The 20,302-nt window shown below is 49.1% G+C and overlaps 2 protein-coding genes across 7 annotated transcripts; one reads left to right on the top strand and one right to left on the bottom strand.

Annotated features, from left to right (window-relative positions):
* The first annotated feature begins 560 nt into the window (after positions 1-560).
* Positions 561-14,681, top strand: Elp5 (elongator acetyltransferase complex subunit 5). Of its 5 annotated transcripts, none has more exons than XM_076542732.1 (9): positions 580-959; positions 1,091-1,151; positions 1,241-1,321; positions 2,798-2,918; positions 5,409-5,629; positions 9,995-10,176; positions 13,212-13,307; positions 13,615-13,715; positions 14,285-14,681. In XM_076542732.1, the coding sequence occupies exons 4-9, from the start codon at positions 2,914-2,916 to the stop codon at positions 14,397-14,399; spliced, it is 720 nt and encodes a 239-aa protein (XP_076398847.1). In that variant the 5' UTR covers positions 580-959; positions 1,091-1,151; positions 1,241-1,321; positions 2,798-2,913; the 3' UTR covers positions 14,400-14,681. The 5 variants fall into 5 exon arrangements, 4 of the variants coding, with proteins under 4 accessions (XP_076398845.1, XP_076398847.1, XP_076398846.1 ...); XR_013041709.1 differs by lacking the exon at positions 2,798-2,918 and adding an exon at positions 11,307-11,419 and having other exon boundaries at positions 817-959; XM_076542730.1 differs by lacking the exon at positions 2,798-2,918 and having other exon boundaries at positions 561-959.
* Positions 14,682-15,060: 379 nt separating this feature from the next.
* Cldn7 (claudin 7) lies at positions 15,061-20,302 on the bottom strand. 2 transcript variants are annotated; one of them, XM_076542734.1, is made up of 5 exons: positions 20,170-20,302; positions 16,626-16,902; positions 15,678-15,842; positions 15,492-15,576; positions 15,061-15,401 (listed from the first exon to the last, which is right to left on the bottom strand). In XM_076542734.1, exons 2-5 carry the CDS (start codon positions 16,843-16,845, stop codon positions 15,239-15,241), a joined length of 633 nt encoding a protein of 210 aa, XP_076398849.1. In that variant the 5' UTR covers positions 16,846-16,902; positions 20,170-20,302; the 3' UTR covers positions 15,061-15,238. The 2 variants fall into 2 exon arrangements, with proteins under 2 accessions (XP_076398849.1, XP_006973470.1); XM_006973408.4 differs by lacking the exon at positions 20,170-20,302 and adding an exon at positions 17,918-18,007.

Genomic DNA, 20,302 nt, shown 5'->3' with positions numbered 1-20,302 from the left:
GAGGAGGGAGGGAGGGAGGAGGGAGGGGAAGGGAGGGGGGAAGCGAAGGGTGGCCCTCTGCGCAGGCGCGCTGGGGGTCTGCCCCGGGAAGGGGGCGGGCGGGCGGGGGCAGCGGCGCGCGCCGGGCCACGACGACTCTTGGGGACTCTTGGGGCCTCGGGGCGCAGGAACGGGGAGGGAGGGGGAGGGGGAGCCAGCCGGAGGGCGCGGCGCGCTGGGCCGGGGTGGCCTCCCCCTCCCCGAGGCCAGGGTCTCCTAGCCGCTAAGGAGCGGGGCTGCAGCTGCTGCCGCCGGGCTTCCCACTCTGACGGGCGCCATTTTACCGCCCAGAGGGCCCCCTCCTCCTCCTCTCTCCCCTCCTCCTCTTCCCCTCTGACAGTACTTCCGGCAGTGACGCGTATTCACTTCCCCGGGACGGATGGCCCCTCCGCTCGTTCTAATGAAGGAGGGGAAGAGTGAGGGAAGGAAAGCTCAGCGAGTCCAGACCCGGGGGAGTGCCGCGCTGCGCACGCGCGCGGGGTTACGGCTGGGCGGGGCCCGGAGCCGGGCGCCACGGGGGTGGGCGGGGCCGGTGACGTCACGGGCCCCCGGGTTCGGGCCGTCCTGGGGTCGCGGGGCTCGCGCGACCCCTCTCTCCCCGGGGCCCGGACAACTGTCCCAACGGCCCTCCTCACCCCGGCCGCGGTGCAAGAGCTGACCGGGGATGTCGTCTCCACGACTGTGTGCAGAGACTCGGCAGCGGCGTCCCCTCCGAGTGAGCCCCGCGGAGAACACGGAGCATAAGAGGAAAAAAGAGAAAAAACCCTCGTTCCAGGCTTTGCGGGCCTTTAATGGGGGGGGGGGGGATGAGGAGGGAGGAGCAATCGTAAGTGCCCCGCCTCCTCGGCCGTGACGGCATCAGAAAGCGTCCGAGATGCTGGACTCGCTGTTGGCCCTCGGTGGCTTGGTGCTTCTTCGAGGTGAGGAGGAGAGGGAGGCCCGTGGGGGGAGCCTCGGGCCTGGCTGCAGGGGCGGAAGGCTTGAGGCTGCCTGGCTAGGGGTGGGAGACCTAAGGGCTCTGTCGGATTTGCACCTGCTTGGCTCCCTGCAGATTCCGTGGAGTGGGAGGGGCGTAGTCTCCTGAAGGCTCTAATCAAGAAATCTGCCCTTCGGTGAGTTATCCTGCCGCTTCCCTTGGTCCTTCCGGGGAAGGGAACCGGTGCCCCCATTCTTCAACGTATCCCCATCGTCTTTGCTTTAGTGGGGAGCAAATCCACGTTCTGGGCTGTGAAGTGAGTGAAGAAGAGTTTCGCGAAGGTTTTGGCTCTGATATCAACAGCCGGTAAGTAGAAATTAGAACGGGTTTCTTTCGGACCTCAGTTGATAAGGAGCGTCTACTCAGCGAAAGCACAGACTCTCGGATTGTGTGGAAATGGGATCATATAACTTCATATAACTTGGAACAGTAGAAATTATAAACAAGACTATCTGAAGTTCTAGAGACTTGAGCCAAAGCTGGCCTACTTGACTGGAGACAAAGGGATGGAGAGGAACACCATGAGGCTATGGCTCACTGAGCAAAAGAGAGCAGGAGACTCATATTTCCTGGAGTAGACTATAAAGATATTTTCCTGAACATAAGCATTCTGCCTTCAATGTTGCAGGTTAATAAATAGTCAAGAAACTGCAGTTTCTCTTAGAGTGTTGCCGTCATCTCTCATAAATATCCTGCAGTTGCTCTGTTCTGGGTCTTATAAGGCTCAGGACTATAGACAGTAGACTTGAGTTGAAAACACAAGAAAAAGGTAAAAGAGCATACTAACTCCAAAGTGTAATAGGGTAAATTAACCTTTGGACAAAACTTTTTCCTTTTTATTTTCTTAATCCTCAGAAAAGGACATTTAGCTATTTTTTTTTAAATTGTGAACTCACAATAGCCTCCAGCTCTTATCAATCCTGTCTCAACCTCTGGTGTGCTATGATTATGTTACAAACCACATTGAATTTATAAAATATCTCAATAAAACAATGTGGTGTAAGGCACTGTGGTAGTACACACCTGTAATCCCTGCACTCAGAAGGCAAATACAGGGAGATCTTTGTGTGATCCTAGCCAGCCTAGTCTGTGTAGTGTGTTCCGGGCCAGTTAGGTCTACATGGTGTGTAGCTGAAATGTTTCTCCGGCCAGTGGGGACACACACCTCACACCCCACACCCCCGCCTTTGTGGTCCCACAGCCACTTATAAAATAATAATTTAGAGGCTTAATATTACTTACAAATTTACAGAGCCATGGCGTTACCGGTCTGCTGGCCTCTTGCTCTGCCACCCCAGCGGCTGTCTCTCTCTGTCCTCTCCTTCCTTCTCTAGGATTTCCTGCCTGCCTCTAAGCTGCCTTGCCATAGGCCAATGCAGCTTTATTTATCAACCAATCAGAGCAACACATATTCACATCGTACAGAAAGACATTCCACAGCAATAGTGAGACCCTGTTTCTAAATAAATAGTAAATGTAAAGCAAATAAAATGACTCCAAAATTTTAAATGAGTGTATCCTCAGACTGCTTTCATGGCTGTATGCTAAAAAGACAAAATGACTTTAATTTTTTTTTGGATTTTTTTTTTTTTATCTTATGTATATGAGTGTTTTGTCTACATGTATATGTATATGTACCATGGGCATACTTTAGCGCCTGCAGAAATCAGAAGAGGGTGTTGAATCCTCTGGAACTGGAGTTTTACATGATTTGAGCCATCGTCAAATCAGGACCCTCTGCAAAAGCAACCAGTGCTCTTAACTATTGAACCATCTCTCCAGCCCCTCAGGACAAAATGATTTTCAAATGACCAACATGTCTACAAAGAGAATGATGCAGTATGAAGACAGAAGTACCAAGTCTTTCATCCCATTTTCATTATGTGTAGAATGAAGTGATGAGGTAGTGTTTTTAGCATAAATGATCTTCAGATTTCTAATGGGACAGTTAATGGCTAGTTTTTGGTTTTTCAAGACAAGGTTTTTCTTTGTAGCCCTGGCTGTCCTGAAACTCACTCTGTAGACCAGGCTGGCCCCAAAGTCACAGAGATCCACCTGCCTCTGCCTCCTGAGTGCTGGTATCAAAAGCATGTGCCACCACACTTGGCAAATTTTTTTTAATTTTAAAAAAATTAATTTTTAGATTTCTGTAAATCCCCATCTAGCGCCTACTTAGGGCGGCTCACAGCCACCAGTATTTCCAGCTCAAGGGTATCTGGTGTCCTCTTCTGGCTTTCTTGGGTACCTATACTTACTTGCACATAATCACATACTCATGTATATACATAATTAAAAGATAAGCTTTTTAAAAATTATAAATTTACAGGGCTGGAGAGATGGCTCAGCGGTTAAGAGCACTGGCTGTTCTTCTAGATGACCTGGCTTCAATTCCCAGCATATATATGTTAACTCACAACTGTAGCTCCAGTTTCAGGGAACCCAACACCATTACACAGACATACATGCAGGCAAAACACCAATGCATATAAAATAAAAATAAATAAATTACAGATTTACTTTAGGGACTAGAGACTGCTCAGGTGGTATGGGAGTGCTTCCTGGCATGCTCAAAGCCTTGGGTTTGAGCCCTAGCACTATATAAACCTGGGGCAGGGGGGTACATCTGTCATCCCAGCACTTGGAAGGTTCAGACAGGCCGGTCAGCAGTTTGAGGTCATTCTTGACCACATAGCACTTTTGAACCCCAAAACTAGCAATGGCAGCAGTCAAAGGAGTGGGTAGATCTTTAGGAACATGAGATTCCCTGAAGCTGGAGCTCTAGTTGGGAGCTGATGGGAACTGTGGAAATGAGGATTGGTGACAACTAGGACAATCCAGAAAGGGTCCCAGAAGTTGAGAGAAATGGAAGTAAAAAGGTGACAGTGTGTCTGGGCACTAGAGGACCTACAGGATGGTAGAGTAGATAAACCCTGCCCTTTGGGTTATTCTGAATGGTGCATAATTCAGTCATAGAATCCAGGCTTGCATCAGCACTAACTGCAGGGTACTAAGGGACTTGCCCTAAAGGCAAAGGGACACCAGAGTAACATATGACAAGGCATGAGAGGTCAGGTAGATAAAGAGGTACCTGACTGTAAAAAGGTCTTCCAGAGCACAATGGAAGTTTAGATGTTATGCCAAGAACCGTTGGGAGGAGAGTTTAGTCACACCATGCCTCTTCGAAACACTAGTCCATTGGTTACCATGGAGGGGATGTAACAACACAAGGCAGCCTGGAAGTGGAGACTAGTTAGGAAGGTTAGTGCAGTATCCAGGTTCACTCACGAGGTCAGTCTGTACTGAGCACCAAAAACCAAGAGCTATGCTCAGACACTCGCGATAGAACAGTGGATAAGACTAGCTTGTTTCCTGCTCTAGTAAATCGTAGAAAACAATGGTAAGAAGTGACAGGGCTCTTCTGTGTGGCAGGATCCCGGTGGGGCGGGGAGGGGTTGTTTTTGTTGCTAAGATTTGGTTTGGTTTTTTGAGGCAGAGTCCCATTACATATCCTTGGCTGGCCTGAAACTTGCTATATATACCAGGCAGACCTTGAGCTCACAGAGAGCCATCTATCTTGGCCTCCTGAGTGCTGGGGTTGAAAGCGTAAGTCACCACTGTCCCGCCAAGATTTCTTTTTTTTTTTTTTTTTTTTTTTTTTTGGTTTTGGTTTTGGTTTTGGATTTTCAAGACAGGGTTTCTCTGTGTAGCTTTGCGCCTTTCCTGGAACTCACTTGGTAGCCCAGGCTGGCCTCGAACTCACAGAGATCTGCCTGCCTCTGCCTCCCGAGTGCTGGGATTAAAGGCATGCGCCACCACTGCCCAGCCAAGATTTCTTTTTTAATTGTGTGTGTGCAGATATGTGCACAAGTGTAAGTGCCCATGGAAGGGAGAAAAAGACATGAGATTCCCCTGAAAGTCCAGTAATAGGCAGTTGTGAGCCGACTAGGGACTCAACTCCAGTCCTCTTCAAGAACAATATACACACTCTTAATTACTAGGCCAACTCTCTAACCCCCAGAAGAGGAGTTGAGAACAGATGTCAAAAAGGACTTTAAAGGGCCAAAATCAACCTTAGAACTTAGGTTATGAGACACCAAAGTCTGCCGTCAGTTACTAAATCCTTTCAGTAATTAGCTTTCACTAATATTTAAGGTATTGGTGAGAATTGGGGGGCGGGGGGGGGGGGAGTCCAAAAATCAGGAAGAGGCAGGTGGGGTGGCACACGCCTGTAATCCCAGCACTCAGGAGACAGAGGCAGGTGAGTTGGAGGCCAGTCTGGTCTACAGAGTGAGTTCCAGGATATCCAGGGCTGTTACACAGAGAAACCCTGTCTAAAAAAATAAATCAGGAAGAAGTTCAAGGTTATAACATGTCTTCTCTTCTCCCTTTCTAGCCTGGTTTACCATGACCTCTTTAAAGACCCTCTTAACTGGTCAAAACCTGGCGAAGCTGTCCCTGAAGGACCTCTGGGGACCTTAAGGGCCATGTGCAGAAGGACGGATCCTGGCCCTGTCACCATTGCTCTGGATTCTCTGAGCTGGCTGTTGCTTCACCTTCCCTGTGTCACACTCTGTCAAACCCTGCATGCTCTGAGCCAGCCACGTGTCTCCCCAGGTGAGCTTCCTCCTTTTGTTAGGTGCCCTCATAGAGTTCCCGCAAAGAACATCACCCCTTCCTTCCCACTCCAACAAGAGGTACTAGGGATCTCCAGTCCCATATTCTGCCATCTCCTGAATGTTTTAGGGAGAATTGGGAGATGGAGTGTTGATTGTTGGAGATTTGTTGTTTTAAGACTGTGTTGTGTCTAGCTTGACATCATGGGGCACACCTTTAATCCCAGCCCTCAGGAGGCAGAGGCAGGCAGATCTCTGAGTTTGAGGACAGCCTGGTCTACATAGTGAGTTCTAGGATAGCCAGAGCTACATGGTGAGACCCTGTCTCAAAAAACAAAAACAAGGGGCCGGGCAGTGGTGGCCCATGCCTTCTAATCCAGCACTCGGAAAGCAGAGATGGGCAGATCTCTGTGAGTTCGAGGCCAGTCTGGTATATATAGCAAGTTCCAGGACAGCCAGGGCTACACAAACCCTGTCTTGAAAAACAAAAGAGGGACTGGAGAGATGGCTCAGCGGTTAAGAGCACTGGCTGCTCTTCCAGAGGTCCTGAGTTCAATTCCCAGCAACCACATGGTGGCTCACAACCATCAATAGTGAGATCTGGTGCCCTCTTCTGACACACAGGCATACTGTATACATAATAAATAAATAAATAAATAAATCTTTAGGCCGGGCGGTGGTGGCGCACGCCTTTAATCCCAGCACTCGGGAGGCAGAGCCAGGCGGATCGCTGTGAGTTCGAGGCCAGCCTGGGCTACCAAGTGAGCTCCAGGAAAGGCGCAAAACTACGCAGAGAAACCCTGTCTCGAAAAACCAAAAAAAAAAAAAAAAAAAAAAAAAGAAAAACAAAAGAAAAAAAAACAACTTGTATCTTTGTGAGTATGCATACCCATGTCTGATTATATGCAGAGTGTGTATTCAGGTTCATGTACCTCTGCAAATGAAGGCCAGAAGAGGGAATTGGTTGCCTTCTCTGTTACTCTTTGTTTCTTTGAAGAAGAGTCTGTCCCTGAACCTGGGACAACTTGAATGTTGTCAGCTAGGCTGGAAGCTAGCAATCCCCAGCTGTCCCCCTTGGAGCTGGGGTTCCAGCGCGTACCAGGACACTGGGCTTATTACATGGGTGCTGGGGTCCAGATCTGGTCCTAGGATTGGGAAGTAAGACCCCTTAAATGCTGAGCCAGCTCTCCAGCCCTGGTGCTAGAACTGTACCACCACACCCAGGTTAAGAGAAGTACAAGGGTTTTGTTTTCATTTTCTTAAGTGATTTTGTCTGTGTGTGCAGCACATTGTGCGTGCCTGGTGCCTGCAGAGGCCAAAAATAGGGCACTGGATGCCATGTAAGGCACCAAGGGGTTGCTGGGGTTGGAGCTCAGGTCCTCTGAAGAGCAGCCAGTGCTCTTCCCTGCAGAGCATCTCTCCAGCCCGGACGTTGTTCTGCTTTGTGCTGTTCATGTACCGGTTGTTCTGTGGGTTGTTCCGTCTCTAGGTCTCCACTTTTTTTTTTTTTTAGATTTATTTATTTATTTTGTATACAGCATGTATGCCTGCAAGCCAGATGAGGGCACCAGATCTCATTACAGGTGGTTGTGAGCCACCATGTGTTGCTGGGAATTGAACTCAGGACCTCTGGAAGAGCAGTCAGTGCTCTTAACCTCTGAGCCATCTCTCCAGCCCCCATCCACTTTTTTTTAATGTAAGGTCTCATATATTCCTTATGGCCAGAAGAATCAAAGCTGGCCTCACCTGGTATGTAGCCAAGGACGACCTCAAACAACTTTTTTTCCTGAGAATTTTGTGTTGTCACAAATTACATCTTTATACATTATGTGCTCTTTTCTACATTAAGTCCCAGTGTACTGAGACGCTTTCTTTTGTTTGTTTGTTTGGTTTTGGTTTTTTGTTGTTACTGTTTTTGAGTTTTAGTTTTGATTTTTTGAGACAGGGTTCCTCTGTATATCCATGGCTATCCTGGAATTCTCTCTATAGACGAGGCTAGCCTTGAACTTACAGAACTCTGCCTACCTCTGCCTCCCCAGCTCTGGGATTAAAGGTGTGCGCCACAAACACCCAGCAAGTTTCTTTTTTTTTAATTATTTGAATAATTTTTTAAAATATGTAATTACATCATATTTCCCTTCATGTGCACCTCAAATTCATTGCTTCTTTTTCTTTAATTATTGTTACATAGATATATATTCCTAATTATATAACTACAACCTGTTCAGTTCATATAATGTTACTTGTACGTGTATGATTTCAAGGCTGACCACTTGGTATTCTGTAACAAATTGGGGGGCTTTTCCCTTGGGAAGATTGTCTCTCACTCTCAGGATTCCTTGGTTGCCTGTAGTTGTTTGTCTGGAGGCCCTGTGAGATTTTCCCCCTTCCATGTTAACACGTCAGTTGGTGTCTCCTTTGCTTGGGTCTTGTTTAGGCAGCTGTGTTAATGCGACTTAATGGGTAAAGCTGGCCCATGTGACACCCTCTCTGACATTGCTAGAAGATGAAATCTCATAGAGAGGACTGGAGAGATGGCTCAGTGGTTAGGAGTAGTGGCTGCTCTTCCAGAGGCCCTGAGTTCAGTTCCCAGCACCCACATGGTGGCTCACAACCATTGGTAATGGGATGGGGTGCCCTCTTTTGGTGTGCATGAAGACAGAGCACCCATAGACATAAAATACAGGAGTAAATAAATCTTTAAAAAGAAAAGAAATCGCCAGGTGGTAGTTTCTTTTGGGGCACTTGGGAGACAGAGGCAGGCAGATCTTTTGCCTGGTCTACAGAATGAGATCCAGGAAAGGCGCAAAGCTACACAGAGAAACCCTGTCTCAAAAAATAAAAATAAAAGAAAGGAAGAAAGAAAGAAAAGAAATCTAGTGTGAACTTCCTTTTCCTCTGGCTCTTACAATCTTTCTGTCCCTCTTCCAACATGATCCCCGAGCCTCGGGTTCAGGAGTTGTGTTATAGATCAGTCAGTTGGAGGCAGCCACCACACAGTCACTTGTTCTCTGCATTTTGGTCAGTTATGGTTTGCTGTAATGGTCTCAGTGCAGCTAGATCCTGGTGACGGATGTACAGGATCTGTCTGGGCGAAGAGGTGGGATTGACCTTGAGCTACTGATCTCCTGCCATTGCCTCCTGAGGCTAAGTGTAGGCCTGTACCACCATGCACAGTGAGTGTATAAGCTGCTGCTTGTATACCAGGCAGGCATGCTTAATAACTGAGCTACATCTCCAGCTCCTCATTCACTTATTTTACAAATATAAATGCATAGGGCAATGTCAAGTACAGTTTTTTTGTTTGTTTGTTTTGTTTTGTTTGTTTTTTTTTTTTTTTGGTTTTTCGAGACAGGGTTTCTCTGTGTAGCTTTGCGCCTTTCCTGGAACTCACTTTGGAGACCAGGCTGGCCTCGAACTCATAGAGCAAGTACAGTTTTAAATAATGGAAAAATCAAGACTGACCTTACAACTGGGCCATTGCCTTATAGAGGCTTATTCTCATAAAAGACACGAAGAAGTAAACCTGGCTGGAAGTGAAGCTCTTTACCCTCTTCTGGCCTCTGGACACCCACACACATCAATCAAAACAACCCATTTTTTAAAAATTAGACCTGGCTGTGGAAAGACACACACTTTGAATCCTAGCAGGGGTAGGTTGATCTCTTATGAGTTCAAGACCATCCTGGTCTATATATCAAGATCCATGCCAGCCAAGGCTATCTAGTGAGACCTTATCTGAAAAATAAATAAATAAATGAGTAAATAAATAATAAAATGTGCCAAATTGGGCCAGCCAGCATGACAGCTGAGTGGATAGAGATGCTTGCCACCAAATCTGAGAACCTTTAGTCAACGCTTGAGTCCCACATGTTGGAAGAAGAAAAGATTTCCAAAAGTTAGCCTGTGATCTCCACAAGCATGCCATGGCACATGCACACCATGGAACATATACATGTATACATAAACACCCATAAATGTAAAAAGTAAAATGTGCCAAAGTGTTTGGCGGAGTGTGTCACACTGTTAATGTTCCCAGAGAGAAAGGAAGACACTACCTGATAACCACAGCATACAAGCAGTTCAGTAATTGATGAGGCTGCAAAGTTTCTAGACATGCTAAAAGTATTCATGTCGTGCTGAAAGATAGAAGTCAGTGGTCCCTTGATCAGATCTGAATTGGATAATTAATTGTGGGCTAGTAAAGGCACAGAGCAGTATGGTGGGATGGTACGATTGGCCGAGGCAGGTCTATTTATGATAGGATGTGGCCCTCTCCTTTCCTTAGCTTCACTGTTTACTCCAAGGCCTTCAGCTAAATGCTACCTTGTGTCTTTCATGATCTACATTTCTTGTCCCTCTCCAGGTGCTGACTCCCCGATAGAGCAGGTCCGTGTGCTGGGTCTGCTACATGAAGAGCTGCATGGTCCCGGCCCCATGGGAGCGCTGAGCACCCTTGCTCACACAGAGGTGACTCTGAGTGGTAAAATGGGCCAGACTTCAGCCTCCATCCTCTGTCGAAGGCCCCAACAACGTGCAACTTACCAGGTCAGGAAAGACAACAGAGAAGACTGGATTAGGATCAGAGAAGGGCCAATGTTTCAGCCAGAGTTTCTATTGCTGTGATGAAACACCATGACCAAAAGCAAGTTGGGGGAGAAAGGGTTTTTTTGGCTCACACTTCCATGTTGTAGTCCATCACTGAAGGAAGTCAAGCAAGGAACTCAAAACAGGGCAGAGAACCTGGAGGCAGGAGCTGATGCAGAGACCATGGAGGGGTGCTGCTGACTGGCTTACTCCTCATGACTTGTTCAGTCTGCTTTCAACACCCAGGACCACCAGCCCACGAGGGACCCCACCTACACAAGGGATCCCCACCCACAGTGAGCTGGGCCCTCTCGCATCAATCAGTAATTAAGAAAATACCCTACAGCTGGATCAGACAGAGGAATTTTCTCAATGGAAGTTTTTTTTGTTTTGTTTTGTTTTTTGCTTATAAACTGTATGGCCATGGCAGGCTTCTTATCTAGTTCTTTTATCTTAAATCAACCCATTTCTATTAATCTATAAGTTGCCACATGGCTCGTGGCTTACCAGTATCTTACATGTTGGTACTCATGGCAGCGGCTGCCTCCTTTCACTTCCCAGCATTCTCTTCTCTTGCTTGTCCCACCTATACTTCCTGCCTGGCTACTGGCCAATCAGCATTTTATTTATACACAGCAATATCCACAGCACTTCCCCTTTTCTTTTTTTTCAAAAAGGAAGGTTTTAACTTTCACATAGTAAAATTACATATAACAAAACAATTATCAAGCAAGAATTACAGTTACAATATCTAGTCTATTTATAATAACTAGTCTATTTGTACTTGGCAGAATTAAAGAAGATATCCTATTCTATATTTGTGAGTCTAAGGTTTCATATCTAACTTATCTTTTATCATAACTAAGGAAAATTATAACTATCTAGTCTTCAACTACATCAAAGACCCCAGAAGGATATGCTATTACCTGAGAAATGGGAGAAGGATGCAAGCAACTTTTGGGAGTCTTGCAGGGTAGACAGAGACAGCTGGCAGCCTGGACAGTCACCTAATGTTCCTTTGTAAAGTTGGGGCATCTGTCTTCAGCCCACAGGCCTAGAGTCTCTCAGTCATTTCTCTCTGTGTCCTGTAGAATGTCTGGCAATTTCCTCTGCGAAGCAGGAACCTGAAGGACCATTTCGCCAAGCAAAGTTCAGTGGTCACCTTCCTATGGGTCCTGCATGTCCAGTTGATCAAGCAGTCCAGGCAAGAACAGTTTCTTGCCCAAATGGCTGTTTTTGCCAAGAAGAAGATAAACTCCATATAGAGTGTCTTCGATGCCCATCCTCCTCTCTAAAGTAAATTGGTGCTGCCAGGAGCAGACATGTCTCACTGTCCAGAAAGTCTAAATTTTTAAAAATATTTTAAATGCCATATTCTGTAGGTCTTTGAAGCGTTTGAAGATTACCTGTCTATATGAAATATATCTGTGTATACCTAGAAAACTTAACTAACATGTTACAAGTTTGACTATCATAGAAGATCTGTATTTAATTATCCATTACAATCTAAATGAGTTACATAAACATAATATCTCAAAGGAGAATAGAAATATATATTCAGTATAACAAAATTAACTTTAAATTTGTATCAATGAACTAAAATCTGTACCAGTGTAAAACATTTTAAACAAGTTGCTCTTTAAAAGTAGGTTCATTGATCTCTTCTTTTATCCTATCATATCTATACTATCCCCTTTTTTTTTCTTGAGCTTCTCTCAAGTTGACATAAAACTAGCCAGGACAGGGGGCATGATGGGAAGAGCAATACAAACTGATGTTCACTTACAAGGTAGAGGAAGGAGAAGCAGGAGTTCCAGCGTACCTAGTAAGCTCAAGGACAGCCTGGTCTATGTGATACCTGAGACTGTCTCAGGAGAAGCAAGGAAAGCTGATTACTCACTTAATTAATTAATGACTAATTACTTGTGTGTTGTTAATTTGTTTGGGGCAGGGTCTCACTGTGTAGCCCTGACTAGCCTAGAACTGACTTTTTTAAGACTTTGAACCTACAGAGATCCACCTGCCTCTGTCTCCCAAGTTCTAAGGTTAAAGACATGTACCACCAGGGCTGGAGAGACAGTTAAAAGCACTGACTGCTCTTCCAGAGGTCCTGAGTTCAATTCCCAGCAACCACATGGTGGCTCACAACCATCTGTAATGAGATCTAGTGCCCTCTTCTGGCCCACAGGGATGCATGCAGGCAGAATACTGTATCACAAGAAATAATCTTTTTTTTTTTTTTTTTTTTTTTTTTTTTGGAGCTGAGGATCGAACCCAGGGCCTTGCGCTTAGCACTCTACCACTGAGCTAAATCCCCAACCCAATAAATAAATCTTAAAGAGAAAAAAAAGACATGAAGCACCATGCCAGCCAGCATCCTGTTTATACTTTGTGGTGCTTGGAGGATTGAACCTAGATCCTTAAACGTGCTCAGCACACACACAGTCATTGAGCTGCATTCCCCTGTGTTTTCCGTCATTTTTCTTGTTCAGTTCTCAGATACCCTGTGAAGTAAGTGTTTTGTGTTGTTGTTTTTTTGTTTGTTTGTTTTTGTTTTTGTTTACAGCTGAGGATTGAACCCAGGGCCTTTCGCTTGCTAAGCAAGCGCTCTACCATTGAGCTAAATCCCCAACCCCAAAGTAATTGTTTTATCTTTGTTTTTCAGACTGGAAAATAAAATCCAGAGATGTTAAAATTTAAGTCACTTGCCTAAGTTATTACACCAAGTGAAATACCCAGGATTTGAACTCAGGGTTGCTCAACTCAAGAGCCCATAAACTAGCCAGCCATGGGCGGCACACACCTTTAATCCCAGCACTTGGGAGGCAGAAGCAGCCACACCTGAGTTTGAGCCTCACCTGATCTACATAGTGAGTTCCAAGACAACCAGGGCTAGAGAGATCCTATCTCCAAAAAATTAAAGACCCCGTTAACTTAACCAATTAAGGATGCTATCTTACAGCAAATAAATGAGGGAATATGTTTTTCTTCCCTAGACTTGGTGGTTCTCCATTCTTCCTGACTTCAGCCTGGATCTCCGGGAGCGGCTTCCCCTCCATTCTGAGCTACACCCAGATCCTCACACAACCCAGGTATCCAAAAGTAGCCAGAACAAGGGTGTGAGCCTAGAGTCTGGCAAGGGGAAAAGTAAGGCTGAGATAGCCAGGCAGTGGCAGTGCACACTTCTGACACCCTCACAGGCAAAACACCAATGAACATAAAGTAAAAATTATAAAGAAAAGAAAAGCCAGACGGTAGAGACAGGCAGATCCAGGACAGCCAGGGCTGCACAAAGAAACTCTGTCTCAGAAGGGAAAAAAAAAAAAAAAAACTAGAGATGTTGGGGGTCTGGGGTGGAAAAGTAGAACTGATCAGCAACAGCACTTGTTGTACCTACAGGTGGATCCCACGACTCATTTGACCTTTAACCTTCACTTATCCAAGAAAGAAAGAGAAGCCAGAGACAGCCTCACTCTGCCTTTCCAGTTCAGCTCTGAAAAGTAAGGCTGGGCTGGGATCTCAGCATCTGGGTCACAGAAAGGTGGGGTGATGACAGGTTATTGATTAACCTCAAGATTTTATAGGGGCTGAAGTCCACCTCCAGAGACAAGTCTAGGGAGTGGTTCCCTACCCACCTATACAGGATTCCCACAATGATAGAGGACCTTTCTGTGCTTCTCTCCAGTAGAGCTAGGGGCCCCCACCTGAGCCGGACCAGACGGGAGACAGCCCTTCCCAGGCCCCAGTCCCCAGTCCCAAAGCTAACATGGGTGTGGCAAGCGCTGATTGACAGGGCTCAGGAGCTGCTCCTGCTCTGTGCCTGGTGTGGGTGGATGGAGAGCAGGGCTGAGGAATCCTTGCCTTCCGGCTGCTCAGGACTTGGGGCACAAGACAGTTCCCATCGCAGGGCCGAGTGGTACTTGAGCTCTCGAGAGCCTTGGAACTTAGACCGAGAAAGTGACAGAGACATGGGATGGGTCACCTAAGTGAGTATCACTGTCGCCTAGAAGGAACTCTCCAGACCTGACTCATCACCCACCCTCATCATCATCACACCTTCCCTCCTCAGACAGCAAGCTCTGCTCCGCCCTGGACCGGGCCAGACAACTAGCCACATCTTCTATGAACCAGATGCTTTTGATGACGTGGACCCAGAAGACCCAGATGATGACCTAGACGTTTGACTAGACAAATGGGAGAGGAAGACTGTGGCTCAGAACCATCCTGTTGTTCACAGAGGCCTTACCTGCTCCCTCCCTCCCTCCCTCCCTCCCTCCCTCCCTCCCTCCCTCCCTCTGTTGCTCTGTCCGTGGAGGGCCTGTCTGTCCTGTGAGCCATTGAGGAACATATAATTGGGGCAAAGAAGTGTGGTGAGAGCGTAGTGTATGCAAGAGAACAAGAAACCCCCTCCTCCCCTGCCCGTTTCTAATAAAGTAGATACATGTATTCGTATATAAATTGAAAAAGCTCCTTGGTAACCACTTAGAGAGTAGATGTGGGGGGCGGGGCTGGTGATACAGCTCAGCAGGCAAAGGTACTTGCCACAAGCCTGACGCCCTGAGTTCAACCCCTGGAGCCCACAGAAAGGTGGAAGGAAAGACCCCACTCCACAAAGCTGCCCTCTGACCTACTCACATAAACCCATAGAGCCTTTGGCCACACAGGGTAAAGAGTTTAGGAGAATAGGTAATACCCTGAGCCCACAGTCAAGGCATTAGGCCTAACAATGGGACCTGAAGGCCGAGGGGCCCTGCTGGGCGCTCTACTCAGTTCTCCTGCCACTGCAGTGCGAACTCCTGACAGGCAAGGACCTGGGTGTGGAGAAAGGAGCCTTGGAAAGACACCTGATTTCCAAAACTTAATTTTTATTACTGTACAAAAGCACACCCCATGTTTTGTCTTCTCCCAAGCCCTCCCCTCCCCAAGATGCACCCCCCCCCCAACCGTACATGGTGTTCAGGGATGGAGTGACCAGGAGGCCTTTGTCCCTCCCACACCTTGCACGCAGGCTGAGCACCCCAGCTCACACATACTCCTTGGCAGAATTTGATTTAGGGTAGGAGCGGGGTGCCCGGTATACAGCATTATTTTCACTGCCAGGACAGGAGCAAGAGAGCAGGGCACCTCCCAGGAGGGCCAGAGCAGACCCTGCCCAGCCGATAAAGATGGCAGGACCAAACTCGTACCTGTGGAGAGAAAGGGATGGAGTCAAAACTTGGGTCTGATGTCGTCCTCCCCGTCCCAAGTCTACGGATTTGTCTCCCTAGAAGACTTACTTCGCATTCGTGGGTGTATAGGGGTTATAAAACTCTGTGATAATGTCGTGTGCAATCCAGGAGCATGCTACCAAGGCAGCAAGACCTAGAAAGAGAAAGATTCTGGTGTTGGGTGTCCAAACCAAGACCTGGGCAATGATCTGGATGGAAGAGAGCCCTCGGTCCCACCTTGGCCCTGTGGCTCACCTGCCACGATGAAAACGATGCCTCCAGTCATGGCTATACGGGCCTTCTTCACTTTGTCATCTCCCCCACAGTTTGTACACTTCATGCCCATTGTGGCGACCAACAAGGCTATGAAGCCCAACACTATGGACACCACCATTAGGGCTCGAGTGGCCTGCAAGGCCGCTGCAGAGGAAGGAGAAGGTCAATGCGGAAATGGCAGCCTTAGGATGGCGCCAGCCTAGGTGCTGCGCGCCGCGCCGACTAACCCCTGGACCGCCGTGTGCCAGTTGGGCTCCACCGCCGGCCTGGGGCCCCCTCGGTCCAACACAGACCTTGGGCAGACAGTTCCCGCCCCCACCCCGCCACCGCGGCCATCCAGCTCCCCGCCCCGCCCCGCGCTCCAGAACCCGCCCGGGGCGCCGAGGTTTCGATGAAACCGCGCCAGGTAGGGGGAAGGGAGCAAGGGGGCGAAAGGGAAGTGCAGGTGGCGGCCAGGGCCCTCGTTTGAGCCACACCGACGGGCGCGTGTCTTAGCTCTGCCCCCGCTATCGAGGCCACCGGGGTTGTGGCTTCAACTAATCGGCCGATAAGATTAGAAGCCACAAGTACGGTCCCACGTCTAACGAGGGCACGATTCTGCGGCCCTAGGCACCTGCGTCCCGGTCCCCCTTTGTCCCGGAGGAAGAAGCAGAAGACAGAGACCACGGACTGCCCAGGGCCGGGGGTGCGGGTGCCTTTTCCCAGGACTCCCCCCTTCAAGCCGGGCAGAGGGGTGTGGGCCCACGTGCCACTGCCAGATCCCAGGCCCTCTTTCTTTCTCCCGGTCCCACCGACTGGGCTCAAGGTGTCCACTTCCTCCTCCCTGGCAACCCCGGGCTCCAGGCCGTGCGGCCTCAGCCCAGCCCCACACCCAACCCCGCCACCTTGACTCCGGGCACGTCCGCTCCGTCGGTCCCACGGCCTTACCCGGCAGAGCGAGCACCGAGTCGTAGGATTTGCAGCTTGACAAGCCGGTGCTCTGCGTGGAGCACTCCATCCAGAGCCCCTTGTACATGGCCTGGGCTGTGACGATGCTGCCCACGTACGAGCTCATCCTCCACTGCGGGATGGCAGTGCTCACTATCAGGCCCACCCAGCCAAGCAGGGCCATCGAAAAGCCCAGCAGTTGCAGGCCCGCATTGGCCATTTCCGTCTCAGAAAAGATGGGACGCGCCGGGAGGGCGACCCGACAGTAAAACAAAATCTGGGAAGCAACACAAAAAAACAAAAAAACTGGATGGAGATTTAAGCCACCTAGAGATAGGAAAAAGTTTGTTTTTTTTTGAGCCGGTTAACTGCAAATCTTGTTAACCGAGGTAAACACAAATCGTCCCCTCCGGTGAAGCGACTCTCTCCCAGCACAGGGAACCGGCTTCGCCCGAAGGACTGGTTCCAGACAAAAGAGGCCCCCGAAGGCCAGGCGGTTCCCTCCGGCGTGCTCAGAGCCTACCCAGAGAAGCGGAGGGGCCGTTCGGGCGTGGCCCCCAGGAGGAGTGCGGCCCCGGGCCCCGGGCTGCGGTGCACGGCGGAGAGCTGGGCCGGGAGGCGGCAGGTGCGGGCGAGCAGGTGCGGCGCACCTGAGTATATGTAGGGCGTCGGGGACGCGCCCCCGCAGGCAACGGGAGCGCGGGAGCCGGGGCGGGACCAGAGGGGCAATCGAGGGTGACCTGACGTCACCGAAGGGACACTCACCTGAACCGGAAGTCTGGGCCCCCACCCCCTCCTTGTCCAGGTGAAGAGGAAGAAACCTGAGCGCCAGTGTCACGCCCCTTCATTGGCCTGGCCCTAACTGCTGATGGGAAGTAGGCGAAGGCTTCGCACAAGTCCCTGGGGTCGCAGTCCCCTGCAGACTCCGGGTGGCCCCTTCTCTCTTCTCCATACAGGTGCGCCCCGGTGGCTGCGGAGCCCGTCCCCATAGACGCCCCTGGAAAGGCCCCTTGCCACCCTTTCCCTGCGGGTTTCGGCGCGCACTGTTTTTCTAGCCCGACTTTCACCTCCACTCCCAGCTCCTTTTTCTTCAGTCTCCTGCCATGGCCGGCCCCGTCTTCAGGGGTCCGAACCCAGGACGGTAAAAATCACCCGGGCTGCAACCTTCAAGGAATTTCTGCTGCAGAGATGTGCTCTAGCGACCCTCTGGGTCACTGCCCAAGCCCTCCACCTAGTTACGGCTCTCTAACCGCCCACCTGCCATACCAGCCGGAGGTAACAGGATGTAATACCTGAGCCTGTCAGTGTCTCCTCCAACATCAAGGCTCCTTCTGCCTGAAGGGAGAAACTCCGAGAGCCTTTGCAAGGGCGCGGAGTCGGGCAAGGCCTAGGGCAGAGTCTCCGCCACGCCCAACATTCCCCTCCCGGAGTCATTTCAAACCTGCCCTCCACTCTCCTCAACTGCTTCCCCAACCACCCATTTCCCTCCTCATTCTGAGCTTCCAGGGACCTATCTGTGTGCCCCTCCACGCCCCCTCCCACCCACTCTAGCATCTGACTCCCCGAGGTGGTCTTCGGCTCGCCCCTTAAGAGCCCTATCTCAACCTTACATTCCTTCCTGCTTTCCCAAACTTTGACCCCATCCCTCCTCCCAAGGCGACTTCCAAGTTTCTCATTCCTCCCCTTTGTATTGTTACCTCCTCCCTGACTCTCAGTCCACGGGTCCACCCTCCAGATCCCGTAGTCCAGTGACACGATGTGCCTGTCACCCCTCCCCGACCCTCTTTACCTCTTTCTCCCAGGCTGCCTCTCCTGAGACCCCCTTCACCCTCTCCGACCGTCACCCATCTTTCTTATTCTTGCTATTATTTAGTTATCTGGGGCGAGGGTAGGGTGGGGGTGGGGGTTCGAGACAGAGTCTCACTGTGTAGCCCTCCCTGGCTGTCCTGGAACTCACTCTGTAGACCAGGCTGGCCTTGAACTCACAGAGATCCGCCAGCCTCTGCCTCTCGAGTGCTAAAGGCTTGCCCCCGCACTGGCCGGCTTTCTTGTTATTTTTTAGTCAGTCCCTTAACCTCTCCCACATCCTTCCCCTTACACGTTTCTCTGTCAATCCTCCCTTCATTTATCCAATAAACATATTTAAAGGCCCTTCTTGTTCAGCTAATTAGCCTGCCTTTGTATAGCATGCAGACCTTTGTGAACGCATTTGTGTCTATTTTTGACCTTTTGATTCTGGTTTTGTGGGGGGGTTTAGTTTGGTTTTGGATGGTTGGTTGGTTAATTTTGAGACAGGATCTCACTATGTAGACTAGGCTAGCCTGGACCTTACAAGAAAGCCTCCTGGCTCTGGCTCTGGAATGCTTCGATTAGGGAGGTGAATCCTATGCACAGCCGAGATTTTTTTTTTAAAGGTTGTTTTCCTGATTGGATGTGGTTGGTGCGTGCTCTTGGAAGACTGAGGGAGATGAACAGACAGTTTAAAGCCAGCCTTCCCGGAGAGCAGTGGCTACCAGCTCTGGAAGTCCATGTTTCTCCTTACCCCTTGTTTGTATATCCAGCAATCATTATCACAGCCACTGGCCCAGCTGCTATCTATTAATTACCTGAAGACTACACCTGCCCCCAGACCACTCTCCCTGATTCTGCTCTTTCCTAAATTCACTCCCCAGAGTACTCTTCCTGTATACTTAAACCTTGCCATTGTTTTCAAAAGGCCACTCAGTGGGGGGCTTAAGAGATAGCTGAGGAATTAAGAGAGTACTGTTCTTGCAGAGTACCAGAGTTCAGTCTCCAGCATCCACATGGTGACTCACAATCCTCTGTTACTCCAGCTCTAGGTGATCCATTGCCTCCTCCTCCTCCTTTTTTTTTTTTTTTTTTTTTGTTGTTGTTGTTGTTGTTGTTGTTATTGTTGTTTCTTTTCAACAGAGACAGGGTTTCTCTGCATAGCCCTGGCTGTCCTGGAACTTGCTCTGTAAACCAGGCTGTCCTCAAACTCAGAGATCCACCTGCCTCTGCCTGCTGAGTCCTGGGATTAAAGGCGTGTGCCACCACTCCCAGAATCATCATCATCAACATCATCATCATCATTACTATTATTTTACTTTTTCAGCTTTTTGAGACAAGGTCGTTGTAGCCCCAGCTGTCCTGACCAAGTAGACCTGGCTGGCTTTGAACTCATAAGAATCCTCCTGCCTCTGTCAACTGAGTACTGGGATTAAAGGAGCTGGAGTTTACAGGTAGTGGTGGCACACGCCTTTAGTCCTAGCACTCTGGGAGGCAGAGGCAGGTGGATCTCTGAGTTATAAATTCTAGGCCAGCCTGGTCTACAGAGTGAGTTTCAGGTCAGTCAGGGCTACACAGAGAAACCCTGTCTCCAAAAAAAAAAAAAAAAGAAGGAGGAGCAGTGTGTCACCATGCCAAGTTCCAATGCCTCTTCTGACCTCCTCCGGCTCCCACATACACTCAGATGCATACACATAAAAATAACAAAATACATATTAGAAATAAAAATCAGTCAGTGGCAGGTTTTCTTTCTCACCGTTGTCGTGGGTTGAACCCAAGAGCCTCACGCAAGTGTTCTTGCCACTGAGCTACACCCAAGTGGCACTCCCGACTGCCGGCACATCTACCTTCTCCCTCAGCTGTATTGACCTTCTCTCTGTCCCCAAGAC

The sequence above is a fragment of the Peromyscus maniculatus genome, chromosome 8, assembly GCF_049852395.1.
Source record: "Peromyscus maniculatus bairdii isolate BWxNUB_F1_BW_parent chromosome 8, HU_Pman_BW_mat_3.1, whole genome shotgun sequence".
NCBI lineage: Eukaryota > Metazoa > Chordata > Mammalia > Rodentia > Cricetidae > Peromyscus > Peromyscus maniculatus.
This window is presented reverse-complemented; position numbering and strand designations above follow the sequence as displayed.

Coding starts and splice junctions, on each gene's coding strand:
- Elp5 (XM_076542730.1), top strand. CDS start 914: ATGCTGGACTCGCTGTTGGCCCTCGGTGGCTTGGTGCTTCTTCGAG. Junction 960..1,090: donor TGGCTTGGTGCTTCTTCGAG/GTGAGGAGGAGA, acceptor GGCTCCCTGCAG/ATTCCGTGGAGTGGGAGGGG. Junction 13,716..14,284: donor TTCCAGTTCAGCTCTGAAAA/GTAAGGCTGGGC, acceptor TTCCCTCCTCAG/ACAGCAAGCTCTGCTCCGCC.
- Cldn7 (XM_076542734.1), bottom strand. CDS start 16,845: ATGGCCAATGCGGGCCTGCAACTGCTGGGCTTTTCGATGGCCCTGCTT. Junction 15,843..16,625: donor CTCGGTGCTCGCTCTGCCGG/GTAAGGCCGTGG, acceptor CTTCCTCTGCAG/CGGCCTTGCAGGCCACTCGA. Junction 15,577..15,677: donor CATCGTTTTCATCGTGGCAG/GTGAGCCACAGG, acceptor TTCTCTTTCTAG/GTCTTGCTGCCTTGGTAGCA.